Source organism: Nanorana parkeri, unplaced genomic scaffold (genome assembly GCF_000935625.1).
Source record: "Nanorana parkeri isolate BGI_ZX_2015 unplaced genomic scaffold, ASM93562v1 scaffold5, whole genome shotgun sequence".
NCBI classification, from domain to species: Eukaryota; Metazoa; Chordata; class Amphibia; order Anura; family Dicroglossidae; genus Nanorana; species Nanorana parkeri.
Genome location: NW_017306273.1, coordinates 4,679,243 through 4,690,979, shown reverse-complemented (window position 1 = coordinate 4,690,979; position 11,737 = coordinate 4,679,243). Strand labels below are relative to the sequence as shown.

The 11,737-nt window shown below is 49.1% G+C and overlaps 1 protein-coding gene across 1 annotated transcript in view; it reads right to left on the bottom strand.

The window, feature by feature from the left end:
- TTC34 (tetratricopeptide repeat domain 34) overlaps positions 1–11,737 on the bottom strand; it is a 36,894-nt gene that overhangs the window by 11,052 nt on the left and 14,105 nt on the right. Inside the window, exon 5 of the mRNA XM_018552291.1 lies at positions 672–945. Coding sequence (XP_018407793.1) covers positions 672–945 — 274 coding nt within the window. The remainder of the gene's footprint in view (positions 1–671; positions 946–11,737) is intronic.

Sequence of the window (11,737 nt, the reverse complement as noted above, 5' to 3'; positions counted from 1 at the left end):
TTCATGAATGAATCAGCAGAGGGGGGAGCAGGTACAGCAGGGTAGGCAACCGTGGCACTCCAGTTGTGGAACTAAAAGCCCCATGAGTTTTAGTGGCAGAACTACCAGTGGCGCAGCAGTCATGCACAGCCCTGACGAGGCATCGCTCCACTACCAGTGCGCTTTACATTTCCTAAACCGATAAATACATTCAAACTACTGTTACATAGACGGCAAAAGTGACAGACAGGGGCGGGGAGAAGCCGGGGAAGAGGCAGAGCGGGAGGGGGGACAAGTCGCTGCACCATGGGCCTCTGGGTTGTACTTGCCCCCTGGGCTAAAAGTTGCCAGTCAGCCCCTGCCCATGAGGCATTGCAAGACTGACAGCCATAGACATGATGCTCAGTGGCAGTAGCATGATGGGAATTGTAGTTTCAGCACAGCTGGAGTGCTGAAACTTCAATTGCTCTAATGTTGCTTACTCCTGATTTAGAGCAAGGGTTAGGAAACCTTGGCCCTCCAGCTGTTGTGGAACTACAAGTCCCATGAGGCACTGCAAGACTGGCAGCCACAGGCATGACTCCCAGAGGCAGAAGGATGATGGGAATTGTAGTTTCACCACAGCTGGAGGTTGCCTACCCCTGAGATATGGTTTCTGAGCCTGCTTCTCCGCCCCCCCGGCCTGGACTCACCCTTCGCAATGAGCATGTCGATGTATAAGAGATGGCTCTTGGCCTGTGCGTCCTCCATATGGATCAGCGCCGTGGTGATCAGCTCCAGGTCTCGGCCCGCTGGGTCGTCCTGAAAACTCTTATCGGCGTTCAGCGTTTCTTCTAACGACGTCCTGCAGTGGTCGTGCAGCCAATCAGTGATCAGGAGCTGAGCCTCTGGCTTCAAAGCGCACATCTCTCGTGCGACGTAGGCCGCGTCCGATCGGAGCGCCAGCGTGACGCAACCCACCGCTTCCTGCGGGATGAAAGGAGGGAAGAGAATGAAGTATTTCAGGCACCGGGGGCGAGGCAGCCGAGTCATTAATATCTGCGCTTTAATTAACCTCTGGCAACTCCCGGCTAATCATCTATTGTGAGCCGATTGGCCGCCGTCCCGATATATATGAGCGGCGAGGACTCGAGGACGGCCAAGACCTGGAATCCCAAACAATCGCTTAGTGTGTGTGTGTGTGTGTGTGTGTGTGCGTGCGCAACATTTAAAGGGGAACTACACTCCATTATACTTATTAGGTGTACAGGAGAAAGAGATCATCTCATTATAAACGGCTCATGAATACATAATAAACTGAACCCGGAATCACGATCAATAATGTGTCAGTGTGACCCGTCCACACACACTGGGATCAATGTACCGTCTCATCACGGGGGGAGGGGAGACTGAGGAAATGCTTCCTCCTGCCTGCAGCAGACTGATCACTGGGGGAGGGGAGACTGAGGAAATGCTTCCTCCTGCCTGCAGCAGACTGATCACTGGGGGAGGGGAGACTGAGGAAATGCTTCCTCCTGCCTGCAGCATACTGATCACTGGGGGAGGGGAGAGTAAGGAAATGCTTCCTCCTGCCTGCAGCAGACTGATGATTTGTAGACTGATGCTACATAAGTTGCAATGTACAGTCTGAAACACTAACAGTTCTTGTCCCGCCCACCCAGCCTGTGACTGGACAGTGAAAAGAGAAGCAGCGGACTGATGAGCTCATCTCTCTGTCACTCTGCTCTCTCCTCTCCTGCCAACATGCTTCTTGCATTGCAGCGCAGAGTAATGGCTCCTCGTGCTGCTTCTTCCTATGCCGGTCTGAGCTTTGCACTACAGGGACTCCAAACGCTGATAAGAAAAAAAATGAGCAGGGATTTTAACCCTTCAATTAACTATCCAAATCAAAGAAAGAAATTTGGTGGACTGGCCCTTTAATGAATGAGAACAAACCCTGAACCCCCGGAGCTCAGAAAACGCGATGTAATATGTGATGTGAATGGAATGTGATGTGACGTAATACTGCAATGTAACAGCCACTAGAGGGAGCTGAGGAGCACAGGGAATCATTTTCTTTTCCTGTCGAATGCAGTGTGATACTGTAATATGGCCACTAGATGGCGCTGAGGAGTATAAGAAATTAATACCTCTTTCCTATGCTCATCAGCTCCATCTAGCGGCCATAATGTAGTATTACACCACCTTGGGCAATGACAAGTCAATGCACATTTGTACAGGTGTGACTCCACCCTAAGGGGGGCTTTTCTTACCCTAAGCAGCCATTTAAAGCCCATTGCATCCTTAAAGTATATCTAAAGCGAAAAAACATTTTTTGGCTTTAAAAGGATTCAGATTAAACCTTCACCCCTGTCAGTGAGTAGACATTTCCCTTCATTTCCTGTTCTGTAGACCCAAAGGGAAGTGGGACCAAATTTCTCCAAAGTGAGGAAAATCTTCTCTTGAACACAGAAGAAAGGGGATTTTCCTGTTCTGGGGATAGCTCAACATTTTTGATATTCCCATGGCCAGCAGGTAGGAAATGGAGAGGTAGAAAGGGGAAATTTAAGCAGCAGAGACACAGGCAGCTATAAAAACATGTCAGGGGTTCTACCCTCTCACCACACCATCCAAATGTAAAAAAAAGATTTTAGGTGTAGGTACACTTCAAACCCCATAAAGCCCAAGTCTGGCACATTTTTAAATAATGTATCTGTCAAAAAGGAGCTCTCTGTCCAAAGAGGAACGATCACCCCCCAAAAAAGGGAGCTATCCCTAAAAACAGAGCTATTCCCATAAGGACCTATCCTATCAAAAAATTAGTTTTCCACCAAAAAAAAAATAACTATTCCCAAAAAAACGATCTAGTCCCTCAAAAAGGAGCTATCCCCCCAAAAAATAAAAGGGAGCTATCCACAAAAAAAGAGCTATTCTCCCCCAAAAATTAGCTATCCCCCAAAAAAGGATCTATTCCCCCAAAAAAGGCACTATCCACCAAGAAATGAGCTATCCCCCCAAAAATGAAGCTATCCGCCCAAAAATTAGCTTTCCACCAAAAAAAAATAACTATCCCCAAAAAAACGATCTAGTCCCTCAAAAAGGAGCTTTCCCCCCAAAATAAAGGGAGCTATCCACAAAAAAAAAAAAAAGAGCTATCCACAAATAAAGAGCTAATCTCCCCAAAAAATTAGCTATCCCCCAAAAAAGGATCTATTCCCCCAAAAAGGCACTATCCACCAAGAAATGAGCTATCCCCCCAAAAATGAAGCTACCCCCCAAAAATGAGCTATCCACTAAAAAAGTGCAATTTCCCCAAAAAAGTAACTGCCCCCTCAATAATGAGCTATCCCCCCAAAAAATGAGCTTTCCACCAAAAAAAAAAAAAATGAGCTATCCCCTGCAGTATTCTTTTTCACCACAAGATGTCCTCAGTCTTCCATGTTGAATGACAACCTCTCAGGACCCCTGAGTGCAGGGCGTCATCGGCCCGGTATGACACTTTGCATTCGCCGTGTAATGGAGACATCATGATATCACATGAGCGCCCCTCTCTCCACCATTGAGGAATGCTCAGCCTGGAGGAGAGGCAAAGAGGACCCTACAGCATCATGTGACCACCCTAAAAACTCAGAAAAGGTAAGTATACATAAAAATGAGGGGGAGTGCCTAGTCTGGAATTGGACTTTAATTCCGACTTTCCCTTTCACTACAAAATATGCTGATTTTTGGTAAAGTGAAAATGGTGAGTCTCTTGCGGCTCCATGTAGCATGTTGTCTATACAAAGGTCAGATCCAATGGAGCAGCTTTTTTTCTTCTCTGTATCCAGCCATGTTTCAATGTTTCAGCCGCAATTTGGAACGCTCAAAGTGCTCTTCAATAAGCGGCTATTTCTCTCTCCATTCCCTGCGCTTTACCACCATTGAAACGCTCTAACTACCTTAAGTGAGGCCTGCGCATAAAACCCATCTGCACTGAGAGCCAAATTAGTGACATGGAGCGATGCACAGTGATTGACCTTGACAAGTGTATGGCTAGAATATAACCCCGGGGAGGAACCGCCGCTCTGCAAGCCCTGGACCATAATTTACAGGCTTTTATATTAATGTGAAAGAGGCGCACAATCTGCTTGCTGCTGCCGGAGAAGAAAAGCTCCTCAATATAATGTGCCAGCACTTCAGACAGTCTGAGCTCAACATGTGTCTGCTGTCATGTCTGCCCCTCTCTCCAGAACACTCTCATCCTGTCCATCCATCTATCCATCCATCTTCTATCCATCCATCCATCTTTCCTCTCCCACTCTCCTCTCTCTCCTATCCTCTATCTATCTCTCCTCTCTATACCTTCCCTTTCCCCCCTCTCTCTTTTTCCCTCTCTATCCTCTACTCTCTCCTTCTCTCTCTCTCCTCTTTCTTAATCTCTCTCTTCTCTTTATTTTCTCTCTATACCCTCCTCTCTCTCTCTCTCTCTCTTTCTCTCCTGCCTGTCTCTCCTGTCTCTCTTTCTCCTGGCTCTCTTCCCTGTCTCTCTATCCTTGCTCTCTCTCTCCCCTGGCTGTCTCTCCTCGCTCTTCCTCTCTCCTCACTCTCTCTCCTGGCTCTCTCTCCCCTGGCCGTCTCTCCTCGCTCTCTCCACTGGCTGTCTCTCCTCGCTCTCTCCCCTGACCGTCTCTCCTCTCTCCCTCTCCCCCCTCTTCCTCTCTCCCCTCGCTCTCTCCTCTCGCTCTCTCCCCTGGCCGTCTCTTCTCCCTCTCTCCCCTGGCCATCTCTCCTCGCTCTCTCCCCTGGCCGTATTCCTCCCTCCCTCCCTTGGCCGTCTCTCCTCCCTCTCTCCCCTGGCCATCTCTCCTCCCTCTCTCGCCTGGCCATCTCTCCTCCCTCTCTTCCCCTGGCCGTCCTTCCTCGCTCTCTCCCCTGGCCGCCTTTCCTCGCTCTCTCCCCTGGCCGTCTCTCCTCGCTCTCTCCCCTGGCCGTCTCTCCTCGCTCTCTCCCCTGGCCGTCTCTCCTCGCTCTCTCCTGTATAACCTCCAAAAATATTTCTGCACAATGCTAGAGTGTTCAGGTTTCGCTAGTGGCAGCAACCCCAGCAGATACAGGTGACACCCTATAGCAGAGGTAGCCAAACTTCAGCCGTCTTACAGTGGTTAAACTACAAGTCCCATAAGGCATTGCAAGACTCTGACAGCCACAGGCATGGCCATCCTTTTAATGAAGCCTCAGGCGGCATCTCATTGGGTCACGAGAGGGGGCGGCACACAGAGCGGCATGGCCATTCTGCTGCACAATATTTGCAGTGTGCCTGCCTCTCTCTTTCCAGCCAGAGCGTCCCAGGTTGCAAGGAGCCAAGTGGGGAAATGTGTAATGGCCGTAAACATCTCTCAGCCCTTCTCTTAGCAACCTAGAACGCTTTCGAGCGACATGGAGCTGTTCAATAGAACAGCTCCATTGAATATCATTGGACGGCGACTTCTCACGATATCGCGCTGCAAATTTGCGTGAAATCGCGCGACATAACGCCCAGTGTGCATGGGCACTTGGGCGGCAAAGAGGATAGGGACACCGCTGGGCAGATGGGATTTCACCACAGTTGGAGGGCCAACATTTGGCTACCCTGCCCTATAGGATTCCTCTTCACCCCTCACCCAGGGAGATAAGGGGTAGGGAAAAAGAGCTGGGCTAGCACAGGCATTAATTAGACACTCCCAGAAGAGGAAATGGCTATGGCATGCAAGGAGGGAGGGGGCTGGGCTAGGGAATTGACTCTAGTTAAATTAGTTATTACGTTTAGCAGCACAATGCAAGTGAATGAAAACATCTAACACCCAAAACGCATGCGCAAGTGTAAAGGTGCCCCCGAATCGCCAGGCCAAGCGTGTGCCTAGCCTTATACAAGCCTGACCGCAGGGCTGTTTATACATCACACCGCTGTGAGTCGGTTACTAACTGGCAGGGAGGCAGTTGTTTATCTCCTACGCCCCGAGGACAATGTCAGATAACTGAGGACGCTTATCTGGCACACGGAAAACAATTCCGGAACACAATGAGACCAATAAAACCCTCTTTGATTAATGGGCTCATTCTACCCACCGTGGGCGGCTGCCAAGGGCCGGAGGGCCATTTCGGTGTGTGAGAACAACCTGTTACACCCGGTGGGGACGTCGCTGATAAGAGACGAATCACTTTCCTGCCATTGTCCTCCTTTCCCACAACAACCCCTATTGATAATGGCATCGCGGTGGGCGGGATTTTGGCCCGCTGCCACCGCGGAGGCACAATGTACACCACATGGACGGGCCATCTATCAGGGATTTTCTTAAAAGTGGTTTGATTACCGTGATACATGATATTAGAATACGAGCCGCAGGACAATATCCGCACGGCCGTTCCGTAGGCGTGGTGCCAGGTCGCAGTAGATGAAGGTGCTGCCAGCTACCTAATACAATGCCTTGTGCTGTTTTCCAAAGGGCCCGTTCACGCCTTCTCCCTGCTGATAAGCCCACTTTTAGGAATAATTTTAGAAGAAATCACTGGTCTAGAGAGCTTTAGAGTGCAACTGAAGCCAAAACATTTGAAAAATTTGGGCTAGAGCGGAGAGGAATTAGACCCCGTAAGGTCTTCAGGTAAGGTCTGTGTCCCCGTTCGGGAGATTCACCCTCTCTATTAGGGATGCACCAATACCGTCTTTTCGGTATCGAGTACCAATATTTCGCTTTCGGTACACGCCGATAACGAGTACCAATACCGGTGCTTCCGCTGGCATGGAGCTGGCTTCCCGCTGGCATGGAGCCGGCTTCCCGGGCAATCTGATTGCCCGAGAAGTTGGCTCCATGCTGTTTAGCTGTCTTGATTGTGCTTGGCCGGGAAACTGGCTTCCTAGCCAAATCGGCATAGAGTCAGCATCCCGGCCAGTCAGGAAGCCAGGAGGGAGATCATTACTCGCCGTCGAGCTTCCTGATCGCACAGGGAGCTGGCTCCATGTTCCCCTTCGGCACTGCTGGTCACAGGACATCTTCCTCTGACCGGAAGTTCTGGTATCGGGGAAGGTATCGGGTCACAGGACATCTTCCTCTGACCGGAAGTTCTGGTATCGGGGAAGGTATCGGAGCATTTGGATGAGTACAAGTACTCACCCAAATACTCGGTATCGGCAGCGATACCAATACTAGTATTAGTACCGGTGCATCCCTACTCGCTCTTTGTCCTGGTGAATGTTATCACTGAAAGTGAAAGAAAATGTGGGTTGTCACCAGAACAGGTGTACAGAATAGATGGGAAATCTTCCAATGGTGACCCTACTGACCACTAGGAATTTACCTCAATTTGGAGGGATTTCCTCTCACTTCCTGTTGTGGCCATCAGGGAGTTTCTCTTCAATACCTACAACAGGAAGTGAGGGGAAATCCATCCAAAGTGAGGGAAATCCCTGGTAGTCCCTATTGGAAGATTTCCCATCTATTCCTGTTCTGCTGTTCCCATCTATAGATGTTCTAATCTGTCTGTATGTCTACCTATCCCATAGATGTTCCCATCTATTCCTGTTCAAAATTTGGGTTTTTCTTTCTGTGATAGAGGTCACCAGGACATACAGAGAGGGTGAATCTCTCCAACAGGGACACAGACAGCATTAAAAACCTGATCAGTGTTCTAATCCATTTGCAAAGATAAAAGCTTCTGCTGGAAAGAACAAATGATGGGATCTCCCGAGAACATATCAATTGTTTCCAAAAACTACAGTCCCATGTACAAGATCCAACGAGGGCGCCGAACACGGGGGGTCCGACACAGAACAGCCAAAGTGTTTCAGGGGTTCAAGGTTCTCCCCCTTCCTCAGGGCTTTAGTAGGATTGCTTGTTTATCATTGATCTGTGTCGTATCCGATTCCTCATACAGCAAACCATTAACTCCCTGCTGACTGAACCATTTATGAGTCTTCAAATCTTTCCATCATACTCGAACTCTGATATAGGAAAAAGCAAAGCCCAAAACACACCCCACATACTGAATGTAAATATGTCTGCAACTATAAACGTGTATAATTACAAAATGTTCACACTCCAATAAGACCATTTACATGACACTGACACTGATCTCTTTCATGTGTATAGTCAATAAAACATTTATTGACGACAGTTACCCTTTACACCATCCAACTATTTCTATCTATCTCCCCTCCCCCACTCTCCTTTCTCTCTCCTCTTCTCTCTCTACTTCTTTCTCTTTCCTCTCTCTCCCCCTCTCCATTTTCTCTCGCTCTCTTTCTTCCTCCCTCTCCTCTCTCACTCCCCTCCTTCTCCTCTTCTTCTCTCCTCTTGTCTCTTTCCTATCCTCTATCTCCTTCTCTTTCTCTCTCTACTCTATTCTCTCCTTCTCCTCTCTCTCTCTCCACTCTCTTTATTTTCTCCATATACCCTCCTCATCCTTGCTCTCTCTCCACTGGCTGTCTCTCCTCGCTCTCCCTCTCTCCCCTGGCTGTCTCTCCTTGCTCTCTCTCCCCTGGCTGTCTCTCCTCGCTCGCTCTCTCTCTCCCCTGGCTGTCTCTCCTTGCGCACTCCCCCCTCCCTTAGCTGTTCAATAGAACAGCTCCATTGAATATCATTGGACGGCGACTTCTCACGATATCGCGCTGCAAATTTGCGTGAAATCGCGCGACATAACGCCCAGTGTGCATGGGCACTTGGGCGGCAAAGAGGATAGGGACACCGCTGGGCAGATGGGATTTCACCACAGTTGGAGGGCCAACATTTGGCTACCCTGCCCTATAGGATTCCTCTTCACCCCTCACCCAGGGAGATAAGGGGTAGGGAAAAAGAGCTGGGCTAGCACAGGCATTAATTAGACACTCCCAGAAGAGGAAATGGCTATGGCATGCAAGGAGGGAGGGGGCTGGGCTAGGGAATTGACTCTAGTTAAATTAGTTATTACGTTTAGCAGCACAATGCAAGTGAATGAAAACATCTAACACCCAAAACGCATGCGCAAGTGTAAAGGTGCCCCCGAATCGCCAGGCCAAGCGTGTGCCTAGCCTTATACAAGCCTGACCGCAGGGCTGTTTATACATCACACCGCTGTGAGTCGGTTACTAACTGGCAGGGAGGCAGTTGTTTATCTCCTACGCCCCGAGGACAATGTCAGATAACTGAGGACGCTTATCTGGCACACGGAAAACAATTCCGGAACACAATGAGACCAATAAAACCCTCTTTGATTAATGGGCTCATTCTACCCACCGTGGGCGGCTGCCAAGGGCCGGAGGGCCATTTCGGTGTGTGAGAACAACCTGTTACACCCGGTGGGGACGTCGCTGATAAGAGACGAATCACTTTCCTGCCATTGTCCTCCTTTCCCACAACAACCCCTATTGATAATGGCATCGCGGTGGGCGGGATTTTGGCCCGCTGCCACCGCGGAGGCACAATGTACACCACATGGACGGGCCATCTATCAGGGATTTTCTTAAAAGTGGTTTGATTACCGTGATACATGATATTAGAATACGAGCCGCAGGACAATATCCGCACGGCCGTTCCGTAGGCGTGGTGCCAGGTCGCAGTAGATGAAGGTGCTGCCAGCTACCTAATACAATGCCTTGTGCTGTTTTCCAAAGGGCCCGTTCACGCCTTCTCCCTGCTGATAAGCCCACTTTTAGGAATAATTTTAGAAGAAATCACTGGTCTAGAGAGCTTTAGAGTGCAACTGAAGCCAAAACATTTGAAAAATTTGGGCTAGAGCGGAGAGGAATTAGACCCCGTAAGGTCTTCAGGTAAGGTCTGTGTCCCCGTTCGGGAGATTCACCCTCTCTATTAGGGATGCACCAATACCGTCTTTTCGGTATCGAGTACCAATATTTCGCTTTCGGTACACGCCGATAACGAGTACCAATACCGGTGCTTCCGCTGGCATGGAGCTGGCTTCCCGCTGGCATGGAGCCGGCTTCCCGGGCAATCTGATTGCCCGAGAAGTTGGCTCCATGCTGTTTAGCTGTCTTGATTGTGCTTGGCCGGGAAACTGGCTTCCTAGCCAAATCGGCATAGAGTCAGCATCCCGGCCAGTCAGGAAGCCAGGAGGGAGATCATTACTCGCCGTCGAGCTTCCTGATCGCACAGGGAGCTGGCTCCATGTTCCCCTTCGGCACTGCTGGTCACAGGACATCTTCCTCTGACCGGAAGTTCTGGTATCGGGGAAGGTATCGGGTCACAGGACATCTTCCTCTGACCGGAAGTTCTGGTATCGGGGAAGGTATCGGAGCATTTGGATGAGTACAAGTACTCACCCAAATACTCGGTATCGGCAGCGATACCAATACTAGTATTAGTACCGGTGCATCCCTACTCGCTCTTTGTCCTGGTGAATGTTATCACTGAAAGTGAAAGAAAATGTGGGTTGTCACCAGAACAGGTGTACAGAATAGATGGGAAATCTTCCAATGGTGACCCTACTGACCACTAGGAATTTACCTCAATTTGGAGGGATTTCCTCTCACTTCCTGTTGTGGCCATCAGGGAGTTTCTCTTCAATACCTACAACAGGAAGTGAGGGGAAATCCATCCAAAGTGAGGGAAATCCCTGGTAGTCCCTATTGGAAGATTTCCCATCTATTCCTGTTCTGCTGTTCCCATCTATAGATGTTCTAATCTGTCTGTATGTCTACCTATCCCATAGATGTTCCCATCTATTCCTGTTCAAAATTTGGGTTTTTCTTTCTGTGATAGAGGTCACCAGGACATACAGAGAGGGTGAATCTCTCCAACAGGGACACAGACAGCATTAAAAACCTGATCAGTGTTCTAATCCATTTGCAAAGATAAAAGCTTCTGCTGGAAAGAACAAATGATGGGATCTCCCGAGAACATATCAATTGTTTCCAAAAACTACAGTCCCATGTACAAGATCCAACGAGGGCGCCGAACACGGGGGGTCCGACACAGAACAGCCAAAGTGTTTCAGGGGTTCAAGGTTCTCCCCCTTCCTCAGGGCTTTAGTAGGATTGCTTGTTTATCATTGATCTGTGTCGTATCCGATTCCTCATACAGCAAACCATTAACTCCCTGCTGACTGAACCATTTATGAGTCTTCAAATCTTTCCATCATACTCGAACTCTGATATAGGAAAAAGCAAAGCCCAAAACACACCCCACATACTGAATGTAAATATGTCTGCAACTATAAACGTGTATAATTACAAAATGTTCACACTCCAATAAGACCATTTACATGACACTGACACTGATCTCTTTCATGTGTATAGTCAATAAAACATTTATTGACGACAGTTACCCTTTACACCATCCAACTATTTCTATCTATCTCCCCTCCCCCACTCTCCTTTCTCTCTCCTCTTCTCTCTCTACTTCTTTCTCTTTCCTCTCTCTCCCCCTCTCCATTTTCTCTCGCTCTCTTTCTTCCTCCCTCTCCTCTCTCACTCCCCTCCTTCTCCTCTTCTTCTCTCCTCTTGTCTCTTTCCTATCCTCTATCTCCTTCTCTTTCTCTCTCTACTCTATTCTCTCCTTCTCCTCTCTCTCTCTCCACTCTCTTTATTTTCTCCATATACCCTCCTCATCCTTGCTCTCTCTCCACTGGCTGTCTCTCCTCGCTCTCCCTCTCTCCCCTGGCTGTCTCTCCTTGCTCTCTCTCCCCTGGCTGTCTCTCCTCGCTCGCTCTCTCTCTCCCCTGGCTGTCTCTCCTTGCTCACTCTCCCCTGGCTGTCTCTCCTTGCTCTCTCTCTCCCCCCTGGCTGTCTCTCCTTGCTCTCTCTCCCCTGGCTGTCTCTCCTTGCTCTCTCTCC